The 20,038-nt window shown below is 42.1% G+C and overlaps 1 protein-coding gene across 3 annotated transcripts in view; it reads left to right on the top strand.

Moving 5' to 3' along the window:
• The window catches only part of LOC139789753 (neuronal acetylcholine receptor subunit alpha-7-like), a 67,691-nt gene that overhangs the window by 37,871 nt on the left and 9,782 nt on the right, over positions 1-20,038 (top strand). For 2 of the 3 annotated variants that reach the window (XM_071730792.1, XM_071730791.1), the window contains 6 exons: positions 4,766-4,810; positions 6,449-6,558; positions 9,045-9,124; positions 10,471-10,638; positions 12,606-12,800; positions 14,572-14,658. In XM_071730792.1, coding sequence (XP_071586893.1) covers positions 4,766-4,810; positions 6,449-6,558; positions 9,045-9,124; positions 10,471-10,638; positions 12,606-12,800; positions 14,572-14,658 — 685 coding nt within the window. The remainder of the gene's footprint in view (positions 1-4,765; positions 4,811-6,448; positions 6,559-9,044; positions 9,125-10,470; positions 10,639-12,605; positions 12,801-14,571; positions 14,659-20,038) is intronic. The other variant, XM_071730793.1, reaches the window with a different exon arrangement.

Here is a 20,038-nt window from a genome sequence, read left to right as displayed (position 1 = left end):
ATTCAAATCACAACATGTGCATCAGAACAAACAAATTAACTCTGTCACTCTCCATGTGTGACAGGGTGAAAGCTGGTTGTAGAAATAAGCAGATACCCACCGCAGAGGATTTACTGGAGTCAGGCTGGAAACAGAATGGGAAGAAAGTGACCCAGATAAAGGCAGGAAGGATTTACAAGGCAACTGTTGCATTAGCTGGTGGCCACATTAGCTTTTTTAGAATTTTTGAATACCAAAACCAAATTGATTTGTCTGAGCTAAACATTTGCAGCTGATGAAAATTTCCAGTGATGTGCTGAAAAAGCATCTCTAGGGGGGAGTTTTTTCCAGCCTAACCTAATATTTTACTTTGGTTGCTTTGGTTGCTTTGCTGCAGAGCTGAGAGCCTGGATGGAGCACAGATGGAAGGTCATCTCCAAGGCTGACGGTGCCAAGTGAGACACAACTTTGTACAGGAAAAGCAGTGTAATGGATTAGTCAAATTTCCTCCTGGGAGAGAAGTCTTTCTCCCAGCTAACCTTAAACCCCTCTGCACAAACCAACGACACGCAGTGAGAAAATCACCTCCAGAACTTCAAGCTAAAGAATTAGCTTTTACTTAGGCAAAGCACTACCAGGCAGTGACCTTTTGGGACAGGCTGAAGCACACACGCTCTCATGGTTATCTCTGAGTATTTTTGCAACAGATATGTTTCCCTCTGTGTCCAGGTATCTCAAAGATGCACACATGATGCATCATGAGCTGCAATTCCTCGCAGCTCTGGAAAGGTAAGGCAATTAGCCCACTCCAAAGGCCTAACCATTTCCTTACAGGATGCAAAATTAGGTGGCTCAATAAACCACTACACCTGCAAGGACTGAACACTCCACTCTGCCCTTAAAGGCCTCTTGCTGTAACAGAGGATGGATTCAGACTGTAGAGTCCAACAGCCTTAACCTCCTGAGCAGCCACAGTATGCACTCTTCCACTGGCCAGGCTCCTCAGGGTCATTCTAGAAGGGGCTTAATAACAATTGGCCTGGACATGTTGCCTATTGCGAAGTGAACCTTGATGCTCCTGCTACCCAGGCATTTCTGGCAAATTCAGATTCTTGTCCGAAAAACTTTCTGTTCTGTTCTGCAATAAGAAGGAACCATCAGGCTGCATCTATTGATCAGTACTTAATATGGCAATAACATCTTCTGTGTTTTGTTGTCCTTAAAGCCAAATCCCCTTTGAAAGCTCAGCAGCTTCAAGGTGAGGATGCAAATAAACTCTGAATGGCCATGAAAACATCCTCAAGTGACATGTTTCTTCCCCCAAGGCTGGAAGAGACAGAAGCAGCCCAAAGCCCTGGTTAGACTTTGTGCACTTGCTGACTGCTGTTATCAAAAAACAGACAAGGAAGTCCATGTAGAGCATTGTCATGCTGTAGATAAGCCTGTGAGAACCCTAGTAGATAAGCTTTCTTTTGACTGCAGAACAAATCTGAGAAGAAACACAAACATGTTGAGCACAATAGCCCTACAAAAAGGAGGGAAAGTGTTCCCAAGATCATAAATTTCTCACTACCTGGAATACATGGCAGATGAATTGTTATGAGTCAAAGCTGATTACCAAGGTAATTTTGAACGTCTCATTTTGAACAAGGAGCACACAGCAGTGCAGTAGGGAGGGCAGGTAAGGAGAGCAGGCTGTTTTGTGAAATACAGAAGTCAGCCCCAGGTGTTTTCCTTTGCAGACATAGTTTCACTTTAGGTTTTTATACCTTTCCAAGGCAGTCTTTATCCCTTCAAATGCTTTAGTATATTAAAAATGTGTCTCAACAAGCTTGGTTCTTTGCATGATATTTCTTTTCTTATTTACCAGTAGACTTCCTTGCAATTGCTTCCACAATGGCAACCAAGGGGACAAAGGCAGTTGCAGATAGACAGGTTGTGTTTCGTGCAGAGATACACATATTTGCTGCCATGATTTGTGGAGAATCAGAATGATGAAAGGAAACTGTATGAAAACTATAAAATTATATAAAATATCATCTGGTAGTTCTGAGATAGTTCCTAGCAGCAGAAGCTGCTTAGGCAGACTTCAATGGGACTTATGAGGAGGAGAGGAGGTTTTGCATGCAGGACTATGGCAAAGGTCTGTTTAATGTCTGAAGTTTCCTTTTCCTGGGGATAGGAGCCAGGCTGCAGAGGATAAATCTGCACACAGTACCCAAACCAACAGTAAGCAGTCCTCAGACCTATGTTGTCTTCCTCTTTAGGTTTTTGGTTCAGCAGCTTCAACAATCCAGGTGAGGGAAGAGAGGAGATCATGACACAGACAAGATTTATGCTGAGGTTTCAGCAATACCGGTACCCTATGTGCTGGGGAATCAGTAATTAGGAGGTCTCTCCAGGCAGTTCTTGCTTTATGTGTTAGCCTGGGAACTTGCACTTATTCAGTGGTTTCTGCATAGGTCTCAGAAGAATGTAAAGTCAGAGGCCTCACAGAAGAAAGCACACACCTAGGGATGAAGCTCAGTCTGCTTTTGAGCAGCTCACATCTTACCTGGTAGTTTTTTTGCAAATGCACTGTGAGGCTATTTCTGGAGGGGGGTGGGGAGAAGAAAGAGATCATGAATGTAGATATAGGTGGGCAGATGGGTACTTTTCCAAAGTGAACAAGGTAGTTTTGTCTTTACTGCTAGTAAGTATTGCAAAAAATACAAGAATTTTGGATCAGAGTGAACCAAAAATCCCAGGGTACTTCAGGGATGTGGTTTAACTTGTGGCTTTAGAGGTCAAGATTTTTGGATGTTCAGTGACCTTTAGGAGTAGAAGTGGGAAGGACTGAAGTGGAGCAGGAGAGGTGGTAGTGAGATAGACATTTGTCATGGAGAGCAGCAACAGAACACATTCACTCATCTTCTACATTAAGGATGTGACCAGATGCCTGACCAGTATATTCTGTAGGGTTTAAATGCCTTCCAGAACAGTCTGCGATTGCCACATTTCCCACCCTAAAAACTGGACACAGCCATATGTATTTCTTAGGGTATGAACATACAGAGACACATGAATGGGTAGGTCAGCCATCTGGAGGCACTGAGTACTGGCACTATGTGGTTTTCATCATGAGCCTGGAAAGTAACTTGTTCAGGAGAGAGCCTGAACCCAGGGGTTTGCAGTGGAGATTATCCTTACAAAGCTGCTAGACACATTATCTTGCACCTTGGTGAAGTTCCCTGTCTGGCTATTAATTGCCTGATCCTTGCCATGAGTGTTTGTATCCTGTTGGTGCCTCCATATTTGCACACTTGTAAGTTGTGCCCTCAGAGGGTTTGCTGCAGAGTTTCACAACAACTTTGATGCTAAAACATAGCAGTCTTTCAGTAATCTTGTCTTTCTTGTAATGTAGTTAAGCTCTGGTCTCTGCAGGGGTTCCCTGTTTCTCCTTGGTGATAGAAAGTTGGGAAGAAAATAATCAAACAAAATGTTGCCTCTAAATAAAAAAGATTATTTTTATATAAATAAATAAATAAATAAATAAATATAAAAGAGTTTCAAGGGCCCAAAACGTAGTTTATTTCAACTCATCTATAGGAAGAGGAATCAAGTCAATGTACCATGGGGTAGAAGTCTGGGAGAAAATAGGGTGAATGTATTTCCACTTTGCTGTGGACAAGTGAGTCACTTGGTCTGGCCATAGCTGTGTCTTCCAAGATGTGCTTAAAAGCTGATCTGATCTGATCTGAACCAGAGGGGGAAACTGTTGCTTTCTGGTATGCCTTTGGCCAAGAATGTAGTTTTCTTGGAGACTGGCTGAATTGGTCAGGCTTGGCCCCAGCTACAGCATCAAAACCAAGCTTCAGGATGCACCTCTGGCAAAATAAAGTGCTGTCTGGAGAGGTAAAGGTTGGACACAGATGATGCTTTGAGGGGGCAGAAACCCAACTCCTTGGTGTGGAGACAGGTGGACATGCAGTGAGCCAACCCCAGTGAATACCCCAGACTCAGCTCCTGGGATTGCTGCAGCGGCATTTGGACTGGTGCCAGGCAGGGGTGTGGGGCTCAGTATCCCACCACAGTAACTCTGCAACCCTGCTTCTCCATCCCTGCTGTGGCCATTGCATTGCAGCATCCTGCAACTGCAGCAAGCCTGGCACCCTGCTGCTCCCCAGAGCACAGGGAGATGAGCTGAAAGGGCTCCTGTGTTTCTGCTGTGAGCCCCAGCTGCTTCCCTGAGGCCTCTGCACGCAGGTGTCTGAACCCATAGACCTCTGCTATGTGCAGGCACCACATGGGCTTCTTCTCAGGAAGCATTTCTGTGCTTTTGCCTTGTGCTTGCTTTTGCCCAAGGCCAACGCTATCAGCCTGAGCTAAGCTATTTAACACTGACACTCCAAAGGAACAGCATTTCAGCACCATTTCACCATTGTTTTGCAGCAGCAGCAAATAAAACATCAAATCTCTCCAACTACTGCATGCTCTGTGGTACTGAAAATCATAACTAGCTAGAAGGAAAAACTTGTGCTTTTGGTAAGAAGTCTCCAGAAAAATAAGAGCAATGTAGCTATTATTTTTACCTCTGTTGTTGATGAGTATAATAAATGCAAGAGTTCTGTAGCTTTAAGTGGAAAAGAGCCATTATTGTCTGAGCCTTATAATGCAGTTCAGTGTTTTTGCACTGAGCTCAAAATCTAGTCCATAAAGTATATGTTTATTTGCCCCAGGAGTATGAATTTTCTAAAAACATTACTACCTCTAGTCTCATCCCTCTTCCTTTTCCTTTTGTTCAAAGGATGAGAAGAATCAGGTGTTGATCACAAATGCTTGGCTGCAAATGGTGAGTATTCTGTGCTAATAAATAAGAAGAATAATTTCTAATAGTGCACTGATGAATGTGACTTCTTTACTGAAAAGCTGGATTTCTGTCTTTTAACTTGTCTATAATGTGAAACAAGCAAGCATTTTGTGTCCTTTCAAATTCCTCTAGTGCTCCTTTTAGCCTTAAAAAGGAAATCCAGGAAACTACACTAATACTTTGGGCAGTACTGTTGGTCCTTGGAGGCTGAAACCAACTGTGTTTTTAGACCAGTGGATGTAGGAATTGAGTAACAAAAGAGCCCAAAGTTATGGTTATACCATAGCAGAAGTAGAGACTTTTTGAGGGGTCCAAATCCAGTGCTGGCCACTTGCTGTGAAGAATGCAGACACCCAATAAGGCCCAAGCATTCTGCACTCTGGGAAAATCCCCATCTCTGTTTGAAATGGAGAGCAATTGGTGCCTTCATGGAGGGCAGGGCACAAAGATGCCCTGCACTTGCCCCTGAATACAGAAGCCAGTGGAGCCATGTGGAGACTGCTCAGCTGGGTGGTGAGGTGGTCAGAGACTGCACAGAGCCCTGTGCTGCATTGCTGCTGGCAGTGCTCAGGAACGTCAGTGGGAACATTACCCTCCCTAGCTCCATACAAACTTCATCCATAAACATTCCTCCTCCCACTTCTGCTGAAGAAAGTCCTGCACTCGTCATGCAAGGTAAGAAAAATTGATCTGCACCGAGGGCTTTGAAGGAGAGAGTTTGCAGTCAGGTCTGCTGTTGGTCAGATACTGAAAGATACAGTCTTTCCTTGGCATGTAAACCCGTCTCCTAAGTAGTTTGTACAAGATGCAACTCTGGAGGGAAAAGCCTTTAGGAGACTTGAATGATTGTACTAATTCCGCTTTTACTTTAGCAGCCAGATACTATAATGTTTGTTTGTTAATGGGTACAACTGAACAGGCTGCTTCTTCCTCAGCTACCTGTTGGTATTTGCAGCAGAAATGAGTTGTTTTCTACTGCAAAAAGTGACCCAGACCAACCTATAGGACTAGAGGATAGTTAGGACAGAACCTGTTCCTTGAAGAGGTGTTATTCAGGTGAAGCACCTGTAACTGTTTCCCTTGCAGCCCTTCCATAGGGCTTTGCTCTAAGTCACGAGGTTCAGCACAAAAGCTGTGCCCGTGCCTTTCCTGAATTAAAAGTTTGTGTTGGGGAGGAGAAGGGGGTATTAGAAACAACCGTTTGGGATATAAAGTTTACTTGCCTACCTCTCACAAAAAAGTCAGTATTAAAATAATTACCCAAACTTTGTAACAAACTGAATTATTTTTACCAAAGAGGGACTCTCCAGTCGTGGTCCACATAGTACTCATGATATCTAAGTCATTTAGCCCCCCTCAGCTCATAACCAGCAGACCTCATGGAGGAGAGGGTTTGGGATAATGCACATAGGCCACAAGGTAATTTAATTAGACACTAAATTAAAATACAGCTCACACCATTCAGTCATCACACTGTAGATGCCAACCTTTCTTAATAATTAGAGCTGAGCATTTAACTGTTGCTATTGCTACTGGCAAAATCTGTTCTGTTCCCATACTGCAGACAACTTAGAATACTTTCACCAGCTCATCTAATCTGATGTATGTATTTTCCAACAGTACTGGGTTGATGTTTACTTGTCTTGGGATCAGTATGAATACCCAGGGGTGCAGAACTTGCGGTTTCCAGCTGACCAGATTTGGGTACCAGACATTCTTCTGTATAACAGGTAAGTAAGATGTGCAAAGGCTGGTGGGAGCCTAGAACCAAAACATTACATGCGAGAAATCAGCCACACTTCACTGATATTCTGGGGCTATTGCCATCTGGGGCTTTGGCTCTTACTCTTGAAATTGTAACAATAAAAGCAAACAAGCACCAGCTTTTTTTCTATTAGCCCATCTAAGTCTTCCTTGATGTGGTTCTGCAGGTGTCTTCTTTTCCTTTTGCCAGTGAATGCAGAGAGAAAATAATCCATATTCTCCTTACAGTTAACATGGCTGTCCAGGAAAGTTGTTGTCATGTCTCTGCCACAGTGGTTCTGCCTGAACTAAACAAATGAATTTCCTTCTTACTTTCCTTATCACTCATATTTTATAAAACTCAACCATTCCTTTTCTCCTCTGAACACTCTCTAATCTGTCTTTCCTCCTCCAGAGCTGAATGCATCTCTCTAGCCAGCACTTATGTGGTGCTGAGTGGTGTGGAAGATCTCTAGACATATGTTTCATTAATGCTTTCCAGGAGGAGGGCTTTTTGGTTTTTCTCTCAGTAACGTTATAGTTTTGAATTTTTTTGTTGTTCTATCATAAACTCCAAATGTTGTACCTCATCCTTGCTGCCTTACTAGATTTCCACTGATCTATCTTCACCTGACAGTTTTAATGTTAATACTTTCTAATCAACCAGACTAAAGTTTATTCCGCTGATTTGTCCAGTTCACTAAGCTGCATTTTTTATTCCATGGCCTCACTACAAGGTATCTGAAGGAGGCTTGGAGTGACCTTGATTGTTCAGGTGTTTTTTGTTTCAGCTTTACTCCTCTCAGTCTCTCTATTCCTTTTCAGACCCTAAAAGGCAATTGTATAGCCTGGTCCATATTACTATAATGTGTTTATAAGACAAACTTCATGTGGCAAGTGCTTTCTGAAGTTTAGATAAATCATCTGCCTCCTCTTACTCAGTAAGAAAATTAGATTGACTTGCTACAGTTAGCTTTAGACAAATCTGTGACAACTGTTTTCACCTCATTATCTTTGAAGTTTGGTTGATGTGTCTATAATTTCATCTTTTTAAAAAAATAATCAGCATTCTCTTTGATCTTCCCTGAATTCACTGAGTCCTGCCATGTTCTCCATGAGCTCTCACAGATAATTGTTAATGCTTCAGAGGGTATTTCGGCCACTTCCTTCAGTTCTCAAGAGTAAATTTCATCACCCTGCCAACTGGAATATTCCTTATCTACATTTCTTTAACCTGCTCCTCCCCTGTTTTGCCCTGGACTCCTGTCACTGTGGGAGAATTATTTGTGGTGAGACACAGTTTGTGAAGAGTGAAGTGCAAAGGGTGCAGGATACTGCAGCTCCCTGCACCTGGTTTCCTTTCTGTTCACAGCAGGTAACAGATCTGTTTGGTCCTTTGTCTTTTCCTTGTTTGTTTGTTGTTTTTCTTGTTGGTTAGTTTTTGTAGGTTTGGGGTTTTTTTGGTTTTTTTTTTTTTTTGGTTGGTTGGTTGGTTGGCTGGCTTTTTTGTTTTTTTGTTTTTTGTATTTATGAAACCCTTTCTTTCTGCCTGTCATGTATTTAATAGTTATCATTAATTCTGCACTTAGCCCTTATGATTTTACCCCCTTTTTTGTATGGTTGTGAAAGAGGGTGTGTAAGATTGTGCAGTCATGCAATATAGACAGTCATGTAGCCATGACAGGCAAGTCTTTGCAGCATCAGCCAGGTGAACCCTGTACAATTCATTTCTTCCCAAGGGATGCTCTGGAGTAAGCCCCCAAGAATTCTTGACCTTCCCTTATTTTTCTCAGAATTTATTAAATTATTATTTATAAATTATCTTTGCTTGGTCCATTTCACCTGGGTTCTGCTCTTGGAGTGTAAATGCATTTTGCCCTTCAGTCCCAAATATAAACCAATTTCTCCCCATTTCCTGAAGCAAACCCTTGGCTCCTCTGCATCCTAAGAAACTGCAGAATTGTTGCCTCAGTCCACCATTATGCTTACATCAGATATCTGTGTACCAGACAATTTAATTTACACTTGGAGCTGCCTGATTCTGTCAGCAGGCTCAGAAAAGCCTCATCCTGCTTTGGTCTTTGAATATAGCTACTATGACACTTCTGCTCCTTACACTGCTGCCTTTGCTCTGAGACATCCCATGGCTTTGACTCTCACTTCTCTGAGGACGTTGCAGCATTGCAGCATGCAACCATCATGACTGGGTGCAGGCCAGTGGTGTCTATGAGAAGCCAATTTACCGATCAAGGATGATCTCTTTATACAGGTGTAGGACCTATTTCAGACATTCCGTGCAATAAATTCAGCCAAAAGATTATTTTTATGTTGACAGTTGCTACATCTTGACTCAAAAGTCAGCTTTGGTTTTCTTTCTTATTCTTTTTCTTCTTCTTCTTCTTTTTTTTTTCTCTTGTTTGTTTGTTTTTGTTTGTTGTTGTTTGGGTTTTTTTATATTTATACTATGTTATAGTGCGGATGAAAGATTTGATGCGACATTTCACACAAATGTGCTGGTGAATTACTCTGGATCCTGCCAATATATTCCTCCAGGTAGGGCACAGAGAAAATTTGTTTCTTTTAAGTCAATATGCACCTTTCAATATGTACAAGCAGTTTTCCTTCATCAATGAAACCAAGGTGTTTAGAAGCTTCCATGTAGCCCACCCAAAAATGGACATGATCATGAAAGTCAGAGCCCCTGGAATGTACAGGCCAAGTTCAGGGATCCCAGCCACCCCAGAGCAGCAGTGTTTGTGCAAGAACATGGTCATGCACACATGGTTCTGGCACAATGGCCATGGCCTTTGCAAGCAGCAGACAAAATAATTAAAGATTTCTGTCTTGGAGGTTTTATTTTCAGAAGGGACAGCTCAAAAACTTACTGCAAAATATCAAATTCTACTTCACTAGGAGACTCAGAGATGGTATTCACATTAGCTGGTGTTTTAGGGAGCACACAGAAAACATTACTGCAAACAAGTAGGCTCAGTGCAACAATAGAAATAATTTTCCAATGAAGCAGATGCTGCCTTTCTATCACACAGTGCCACTGAGCTGAGCAGCACGTGATGAACTAGTGAGGTAAGGCGAAGGCTGCAAAGCCACAGGCTCACAGATGTGAGGGCTTGCAGGGATGACCTCTGTGATTTGCCACCAGCTGCCAGTGATGCAAGCAGCACAGATCATCTTCCCCACTCTCCAAGCTTGATGTGCTGCTAGTGTGCTGGGGAAGTCCCACAGCACAGCTGTGGCTCCAAGAAGAAAGTTTGGAGCATCCATTAGTTTGTTGAGTTTTTTTTCCTTCTCTCAAAGAACAAAAAGAGAAAATAATGAAATTGCAACTATATGTAAGTATCCACCTCTTAAACTGCTTAAAATGTTGCATGAAATAATGAGTGGACTAGACATCTAGAGTGAAAGCTAAGGCCCAGGCTAAGACACAGAAGATCAAGGCCAACGCAAAGCAAAGTTTAACAGCAATGTATGTTCAAGGGGCTGTTGGTGCAATGCAGGGCCTTTGAAAGGAACACCTTTCAAAGAACTTGCAGACACAGGGCATGAACATCCATGCATTCTATGCTCCTTCCAGGCCCTGCAGCCCTGCTTGTGATTTGCCAGACATCACCAGGAGACAGGATGGGCTGCTCCTGAGTGGCCAGAGTGTCCTGAACAATTTGTCTTTGCCTCAAGGATGCAAAGAGAAATGGATCTTCACTGGTGCCCCAGGAAGGGAAGCTGTTCCACTCATGGCTGCATCTTCCACCTGCAGCTGTTCAGTTACCCCATGACTACTCCATGCAGATTTTTAGAAAGTTGCTTACGATCAATTGGACAGATACATGTAGAGATGAGCTGCACCCTGTACCTACTTGATTCTGACTAATTTCTATCCACAGGCATTTTGAAGAGCACGTGTTACATTGATGTCCGCTGGTTCCCCTTTGATGTGCAGAAGTGTGATTTGAAGTTTGGCTCCTGGACTCACAGTGGCTGGTTGATTGACCTGCAGATGCTTGAGGCAGATACTTCCAACTACATCTCAAATGGAGAGTGGGATTTAGTGGGTAAATTGTCTGACAAAAAAAAAAAAAAAAAAAAAGAAAGGAAAGGAAAAAAAAATCATAACCTTTCAGCCACAATAATTGAATTGTGTCTGAAAGCAATTGCCTGCAACTGAATACATAAATTATATTAAATTTCCCGGTTGTGAGCATCTGAGCAGTTTGTCAGTGCTAAGCCTGGATATATCTCATGATCTCATGTAGGTGCACAGAGCACCACTGTCATATCTACTCTAATGCATCAGTAAAAACCTGATTGGTGTAAAAACACCATTTCAGCAAAAGTGGAATGAGCTTTTACAAAGATGAATTGTGGGAATTTCAACACACCAAAATGAATCCCCTTCACCCAGAAAGCCTTCAAACTGTCTACCAGTTCATAATAACTACAAATAACTGCAGTTCAGTCTGTCTCTCTTCCCTCCTGTGCTTTTGAAGATACATCTATTTTTGAAGAGGAATCTATGCCCAGAAATACTTCTTTTGCCAAGAAATACTTCTTCTTTTTCTACTTTCTGAGCCCCTAGTGAGTTATTTTGAGCCTATTTATGTACATGTAAGTCAGGAGCAATGAAAATTGATAGAGCTTAGACCATGCTAAGGAAAGCTTGCAGGAGGGGCATTTCAGCTTCTTGTTTGGATCTTCAGACAAGAAGATAACTGTCACTGACCAACGGGGTGCAGTTGTTTTACTGTTCAGAGCATCTAAGAAATAATACAAAAAAAACCCATTATTAATATCCAGTTTTATGAGAAGTTGTGGAACTCCACAGGGAAGCCCTCTTAAAGTCTGCCCATTTCAGAGCACTCCCAACTTTCCACTACTTATTTTTTAGCGGTTATTTCTTTCCAATAAATTGGCATCTCTGATTAAGAGACTGGCCTGTGTTTTATATGCCTTCAGCCTTGAGCAGGGGTGGACAAAATAGACCTTAATCTACCTCATGCAGCCAAAGTATTAAGTAGCACCTCAGATAAGCCATGGCAAGATCCTTTGTGGAGCCAAAGGATCCACACATTGTCACATCATCTATCCTGTGCACAGTAACAAAAATAAGGTAATCTATGATTGCATGAAAAATACAAGTTTCTTCCAGCTCCCTTGACATTTTCTGCGCTGCTGTAGTCCCGGCCACACAGCACCTCCAATAGTCTATTGTCTCTGTGTCATCATGGCCAACCCTCCAGCATAGCTATATTGGATAATTATGTCCCTTATCTTCAGGTGTAATAGACTTTATGCTTGAACTTGACATTACTTTTGAAATTTAAGCCATATCCTCTTTGTTTTTCCTAACGAAACAAAACAAATGTGTATGAGAACTGGCGGCACTTGTCCTACAGAAAATCCACTGTATAGGCTAGTCAACATGATATCAGATGTTTTTCAGAATTTCCTGGATGCAGGAAGGAGCATGAACATTTGACTGAGATAATCTTTGGGCACTGCATGCAAATCTTTCCTTATTGAGGTTGGGATGCTTAGAACAGTTTTGATTTGACCCAGATGAACTTTCTTGGCTAAGCGAGGTTCTAATGAATCAGAAGGCATGAAAATAAACCCTAGAAACACAGAAAGTGAACTAAGAACAGCACACATCTTGCACTGTTTCTTCAGATGATGCTGAAGACACTGGCACAGCAAGAGTTATCTTAGCTGATTTAACCCTGTTGTGGTGTGTTGCAGTTTTCAAACAGTTAAACTAATACAGCTTGTCCTTTGTCCCCTTTAATCTATTCACCCACGTGTTCATCAATGGCCACAATTGTTAGAAATTGTCTTTTGCCTGGTAACTGTTTTGGGGGTATCTTTTCTCCCCTATCAGCTGCCACAGGACACTGAAACACTGTTCATCACACCATGTGTGGTGGAGGTACCACATATTGGCTTGTAAATCCCTTGGCCCATTCCATGATGGTACCCAGGAGCCTTGCACCTCTCCCCACTGCTCTGATTTCCCTCTCTATAGGTGTCCCAGGAAAGAGGAATGAAATGTACTATGAATGCTGTAAAGAACCATACCCAGATGTCACATACACCATCACCATGCGCCGACGCACTCTCTACTATGGCTTGAACCTGCTCATTCCCTGCGTTCTCATATCCGGCTTGGCGCTGCTTGTTTTCCTTTTGCCAGCTGATTCAGGGGAGAAGATTTCTTTAGGTAAGCACTAATAAGCTAGTTCCTTCATAGAAAATGGAAAATAAATACCTCATGGTGCTTTGTGCATGCGTTTGGCTGCAGGAAATGGTTTAAGAGCTTTCAGTATGGCACACACATTCTATACTAAATGCTTCTAAAATTTTACTCTGGGATGAGAAAGAACTTGGCAATGGCACAAGCAGCAGTGGTAGCACTCTGTCATCCCTGTTGTTCTGTTTTTTAGTATGTTTCAATGCATCTCACAGCTGATTAACTCTGTTTTTCTGATAGGACATACTTAGACACAGAAAGTGAAGGATTGCAAGTGGCAGCAGCTGCACACTGTATTTTCACCTTCCAAGTTCAGCTCCCAAAACAACAAGAGATGAGTCCCTCATGAATGCAAATTACAGTGACAGCCAAGGAAGGGCTAAATTAGACTTCCTGCAACGTTGTGTGTGTCAAAAAAGTCTGGAGAGGTACTTCCAAGACAACACAGGGAAGAGCCTGAAATACATAAGATGGGCATGGGCAAGACTTTAAGAGCTTCTTGTACACAATTCTACCAGGATAAAGACATTTAAGCCCTGTGAAGTTTCCTCAGTGTTAGAAGAACAATTGTGAACCTGAGTAGCCTGTCTTGCAAGTGAAACATAGACTACAGGGAATACAATTGCTATCTAGGAAAAGTAGGATAGAGACAAGAAAAGGACCCCACCTGGAGTACTTTGTCCAGTCCTGGGGTCCCCAGCATGAGAACATCATGGAGCTGTTGGAATGAGTCCAGAAGGGGGCCACAAAGAGGCCTGGATAGAGGGTTGGAGAGAGTTTGGATTATTCAGGCTGAAGAAAACTCCAGAAAGACCTTATGGTGGCCTTCCAGTACCTGAAGAGGGCCTACAGGAAACCTGGAGAAATGTTTTTTACAAGGCCATGTATGGATAAGATGAGGAGGAATGGTTTTAAACTGGAAAAGGATAGATTTTGCTTAGATAACGGGAAGAAATTCTTTTCTGTGAGGGTGGTGAGACACTGGCACAGGTTGCCCAGGATAATTATGGATGTCCCCTCCTTGGATGTGTTCAAGGACAGTTTGGATGGGGCTTTGAGCAACCTGCTGTAGTGGGAAGTGTAGGATTGGGGGATGTAGGGGATGTAGGGGAGGATTGTAACGAGATGATTGATTGTAACTAGATGATCTTTAAGGTCCCTAACAACCCAAATAATTCTTCGCTTCTATTATTTGAGCTGAAGTACAGTGTTGACACAGAAACAGGAGATAAATGTTCATGCAATTGCCATGTGATTTCTCAATACCAGAGCAGTAGGTTTAGCAACAGTCTTTCCAGACAGGACAAACAAAGAGCTGCTTTTAAAACAGGCTGCAGGTCTTTGAAGTGTGTTGTATTATATGCAACAGCAAAAAAACTAGACTCATGTCTGTGCAAGTCTCTCCTAGCTTTTAATAAACATCTGGGCGTTGTTTGCACTATGTTTTGGAAGAACAGTGTAGTTTACCAGTTCTGCAAGCTCATTTCACCTTGCAGGGAAGATTTCTCCATTAATTTGGCAGGCCCAAGGGTTTGGGTGTAACTGAGAAAAGTAAAGAGATAGCAGATAGAGTTGCATACAAAAATGGGCTTTGTGGAAGTTCTCACCTGCACTGACAGAAAGTCATGGGTTTGGCTTAGCTGCAGATTAGGACAAGGTTATATTTAACAGCAAAGACATCAGAGGAGCAGCTGAAAAGTTCATGTTCCTCATTCTTCCCCTCCATATTCACCCCCTGCAGGTATCACAGTCCTGCTTTCCCTGACTGTATTTATGTTGCTTGTGGCTGAGATCATGCCTGCAACTTCTGACTCGGTCCCACTAATAGGTAAGTTGATTTTCTCTACCCTGAATACAATGTATGATGCAAAAGCCTATTTGAGGACTGGCTCTTTTTTTGTTACTATGGTTTTGCATTTCAGCATTATCAGGAATAGATCCCTGGGCTTTTCTGTTTGCATATATGAAAAAAGCCTGAGTGAGTGATATAATTAAAGCCTTGCACAAGTTATATCATCATGAATATCAAAAAAAAAAAAAAAAAAAGCATTTACTCCAACAACCTCATTGTGTCACTTCAAGAATTAAAACCTCAGACCTAACTGTGTGTATCAGGGAGACTACAGAACAGTAAGGCCCATAGGCAATAGTTCTGAAAGCGTCCAAATAACTTGTACTTTTTATTGAAGGTCAGCAGGACTTTGCCTCTGAGTCACACAGGAGCTTCCAAAGAACTAACAAAACCTATTACTGAATGTATACCTAGGATTTCACAGAGGCAGATGCAATTTTGAGTGAAACTTTTTGTGTAGGGATGAGACATGAGGCATCTTGGACCTGTCTTCACATAATTTTTACTTTGTGCAATACCTAAAAATAGCTGCTTGGAATTAGGAAAGGGGTGCTCTTGCATATGCCAAGTTCACTAGATTTAAACAAATCAGTTTCTACTTATACAGTCTGAATCAGGGAAAGTAAGATTTATACCAAGAAAACCTATGAATAGTTAAACCTGAATATTAAAGCATAGCTTTGTGAATATCACATATCAGCAGAAGGTGAGGGACGGATCAATCCCCTCTGCTCCAGGTGAATATTGGCTCGACCATTAGGACCTCTCACTCCTTTTCACCCTTTTTGGATCATAGAGTCAAGGAGGTCAGGCAGACTTTTCTCATGATTATGCCTCATTAGCAGCACGTGTTGCTGCAAGTGTTTTCCTAATTCCCAAATAATTAGAGCATATCAAATGTATTAGAAACACACCTCTCAACATTGTTTTGTAGGCCAAACACAGTCTGTTTCTTTCATCTGCTCATTAGACAGATTTTATATAGTCAAACACTGTAAAAGAATAATCGTTGCACATGGATGCTTTTGACACCTTGGAGACTGACTTCAGGTGTCCAGATGAGGGATATCTAAAACAATCTACTACTGTCCTATGATGCTTCCCTGTTCAAATTTAAAACCACACTGAACCTTGACCCACTGAGGTGCACCCAAGCTGTGTGCTCTGAAGCTCAACCATTCCTGTGCAATGGAAGCTCTTGTTTCATAGGATCACTCATGTTGGAAAGGACCTTGGGAAGCAGAAGGCTGTGTGAAAAGCCATGTTAATCTTGTTGCAAATGGAATGCATTGTTCTACCCTTTATTGTAACTATTGTGATTTTCATGTATGTTAGACATGATTTAACCTTCCCTGTCCCCACCTTCTCCCTCAAGAATTGTTCCCTGAGGAACATTTGAACCAGGGATCAAAGTCAGAATGACATGGCTGTAGTTCTCTGGATTAGCCTTTTGTACTTTTTTCTAAATGCGTGCAACATCTGTCTTTCTCCAGTTGTCCAGGATCTTGCCTCATCTCCGTCCTTGCATCAATACCCTCAGGAATCTTAGTGACACCTATCTGGTCCCAAGGATATGGACAGGTTCAAATTTCAAAATCAGAATCCATCCTCATCTACTGCTGGTTGTTTCCCTCATTCTTGAACCATGTCTCCAAGCACATAGAACACCTTGGTTGTGAAAACTGAGGAAAAGAACCCACTGTCTTGAACTTATGTCTGTCCACTGACACTGTATCATCCTCCCCATTCATCATCAGGCATACGTTTTCCTTTTTCAATAATTTACAGTTTGTATAGTGATGGAAACTCTTCCTGTTTCACTTGACCCCCTTGGCAGTCTCAGCTCCTGAGCTTTAACATTCTTAAGACAAACTCCACTGACCAGACAATGCCTCCAAACATTTCTTTTGCATCCTGCCGAAGCTTCCTGAATAGCCTGCCTCTTCTGCACTGGAGCACCACCATGAGTTCCAAGTTTAGCTGTTATTACCTCCTGATGTGTTTGTTTGTTTCTCTGAGTAATAGAAGGTATTTTTCTTGTACTTTGAGACTGCTGTACTTTAAGACCTTGCTTGTTTGCTTGTGCTGCTTTCAGAGCTTTCTCCTGTAAGATCCCAGCTACTGGTTCCCCTTAAAAGAAGAATCTGGTCCCCCTGAAGTCCATACCCTGCTGTTCTCCTTTCTCACTCCCTTGATGGTCTTGAACTTCACTGTTTCATAGTAACCACAGCCTTGACTGCCATTGATTATCATGTTCCCAAGCAGTTCTTCCTAGTGAAGAGCAGAGCCAGCTGTGCACCACATCTGGCTGGCCTGTACTATACTTGCACCAAGAATTTATCACTGACATCCTTCAGAAACCCTCTTAGCTGCTTGCATTACACTGTGTTGCCTTTTCAGCAGACATCAGGGAGGCACAAGTCCCCTGTGACAATTATCTGTGATATACAGGCTTCCCTGTGTTGCTTTATGAAGGCCTCAATCCCAAATCCACTGCATTTGAGTGGCCTATAATACACAGCATCACTCTCATTGGCTTCCTCACTGAATCTGACCCGCAAGCTCTCAGGCAGCTCTCATCTACCTGGCTCCTTCACAGAGAGGTCAATCCATGTTGTCTTCACTGTCTGCTCCCCAGATTATTCCAATAATGAAAGATGTCCCTTCACGTCTCAGTTGTCCCAACAAGCTTATTGTTTCATGACCATACACAGAGTTCCCGTTGCCCCTGCATATTTCCCAGACTTCATTCATTTTACTCATTTACACAAGTAAACCCCTCCACCTTGTTTTACCATCACTTCCTGCTCTGACCATCAGTACCATTTTCTTTCCACTTTTGTCCACTTTTCCAGCATTTAAATTTGAGTTGTAGCCTCTCATCCGCAATATTCCTAGTTTAAAGTCCCATTCCTAACACTTTATTCCACTCTGAATAGGCAGGGAAAGACTGTTCACCCAACTGGCTTCTGTACACAAACAGCCCTTGTTCAGCAGATGTTCTGAGTATGGGTCTGTGGTTTTACATTATCCTGAAACTTGAAAACTTTATCCTTACTCTAACAGGGTAGCACAGCATGATTGCTCCATAGTGATCTTTTACGTGATCCCACATGGGATATTTTAGCTTCTAAACTCAATATACCAGGTCATGATCACAGTTCCTCAATGTGATCTTTGTTTCAGTTGCAAATCCTCAGGAATGTATGAGAGATAAAGGAGGACACCTGGACAGCCTGTTCAATTTTTGAAGAATCAGCACAGTTAGTGGTAGTTTAAAGGAATGAACAAATCTTCTATAGCATACAGTTTAAGGATGTAAATAATCTGATCTTGAAGTAGAAAGATACACTGCTGATTTGCAGAAAAGCCACTGTCACTAGTCTCCATGCATGTGGGAGCAGAGATGTTCTGAAAACTTGACCCCACACATTTTAAAAACATGCATTATATTTTTAGGGTTTGGGTTTTTAAAAACAAGCATGCATCCACACCCACCTGGACCTGGATGAACAGTCGCAGCCTTTGTTCATACAAAAACACCAGCACCTAATATGTACCTGTTACTTTTCTCCACCTCCTGATCTCTGCTTTAACTCCTTAATATAATAACATGGGGGATTTCTCACAGCTCCAGTTTGGAGTGTCTTTGTTGAGGCAGCAAAGGAAAACTGGTTTAATATGACTCCAAGAAAAGAAGCAGGTTTTGAGGTCTGGAATATTTGCAAAGAAACGTGGAAATCATGTCCTGATTCTTCTTAGTTGTGGTCGCATATCCTTGGCCTCAACTTGAGTTTACAATAAAAGAAGCACCTCAGAGCCTAAATAAACATAAGCAAGCCGGTGGGGGAAAACACTTCCCTTTTTTCTACATCTCTGGAAAGTGTCTCCCCACCTCTTTGGTGTGTCTTCTACATTCTCTATCTGTTCTTAAAGCTGCCCAGAGCAGACTCCCTTACTCCACATATGCAACATCCCCACATGATGGACTCCCATTTATATAAAGCATATTGACTAGTGTGTTAATGTGCATTAAAAACGAGACAACTTCTTTTCTGCAAAAAAACAAGTGACAAAGCTTAGACTGGAAATCAACAGCAGGCTGTTCACCACATTTCAACACAAGGAGTCTGCTGCTTCTGTACACTGCCAGGTGATGGGACAGCTTTCCATTCCACAGTGAACCAGTCCCAGTGCCAAGAAATACTTCAGTTGGACAGGCTGTGTCAGTACATTTGTACCCTACTCTGACTCAGCTTTCTTTGGGTCTTTATATCAGTAACCAGCTACTCCTTGCCCAGCAGCAAGTCTACTCCTGCCCTTCTCCAGGAAAGCCTCCCTTTTTAGGGGGACCCAATATTTCTAAAAATCAGCTTTCAGAAGCATGCATACATGTGAAGCAAGGCACTGCAATCTTTCAAAAGTTGAATCCTGCCCTTCCGCAAATTCCTCTACAATGCCAAATAAAGGAAAAGACTGAGAAACATTTCTGTTTGAAAAATTAACCATGCACAGCAAGAGCAACCAGCTCAGCCATTTGGATCAAAAGCACAAAGTTCTGTGACATCTACAAGCACAACAGTTTGGCCAGAATCCAACACAAGTCAACTACAGGAGCAAGACTTGTTTCACTAAAGGGTCCTGGAGGTCCCTTCCGGCACTTAAAATCTCTGAAGTGTAGCTTAAAAAGACTTTCAGACCATGACTATGCAGCAGCATCTGTGTCCTGAGGTTACCCTTCCTAGTATAGCTCATGGGAAGTGTGTCTGGCTGCACTCATGATTTGATTTACTTAATTTTTCTGTTTAACAATGCTTTCATCAAAACTCTATGTAAGTAGACAGCTGGAGTTCATTACTTGAGAAAAGGACATACAGATGTGCAGGGGCCTCCAGATGTGTTACACACCAGAAGTTACTGGTCTGAGTGCACTGATCTCTGGGTAAAAAAATCATCATGATACAGCTCACATAGATCACAATTGTTCTTTATGCTTTTAAAAACCCATGCAGTTATGCACATACTTGCCTTGCATGATGAATGCCAGTAATACCATGGGGATTTCATGCACCTTCCTGCCCCCACCACATTGGAGCATTGTACCAAGTCTAGTGCATTATGGAAGAAGGGTTATCCATGTGCCCCTGTGTTGATTTTCTGGTCCAATGACCAAACTGAAGTTAAACAAACACTGTTATTTCAGTTAGGTACTGTACAGGTTCAGGTCCTGTGCATTCAAACTAAAGACTTAGATAACTCATCTGAAAACTACATTTGAGGCATTTAGATTTAAACTGGATGGGCCTTTTTTTTTATTTCTATAAAGATGATGTGCTCCATGTAAATAACACTGGAT

This window comes from Heliangelus exortis, chromosome Z (assembly GCF_036169615.1).
Source record: "Heliangelus exortis chromosome Z, bHelExo1.hap1, whole genome shotgun sequence".
In the NCBI taxonomy this organism is placed as follows: Eukaryota; Metazoa; Chordata; class Aves; order Apodiformes; family Trochilidae; genus Heliangelus; species Heliangelus exortis.
Note: the sequence above shows the minus strand (reverse complement) of the source record. Positions and strands in the feature narration are given on the sequence as shown.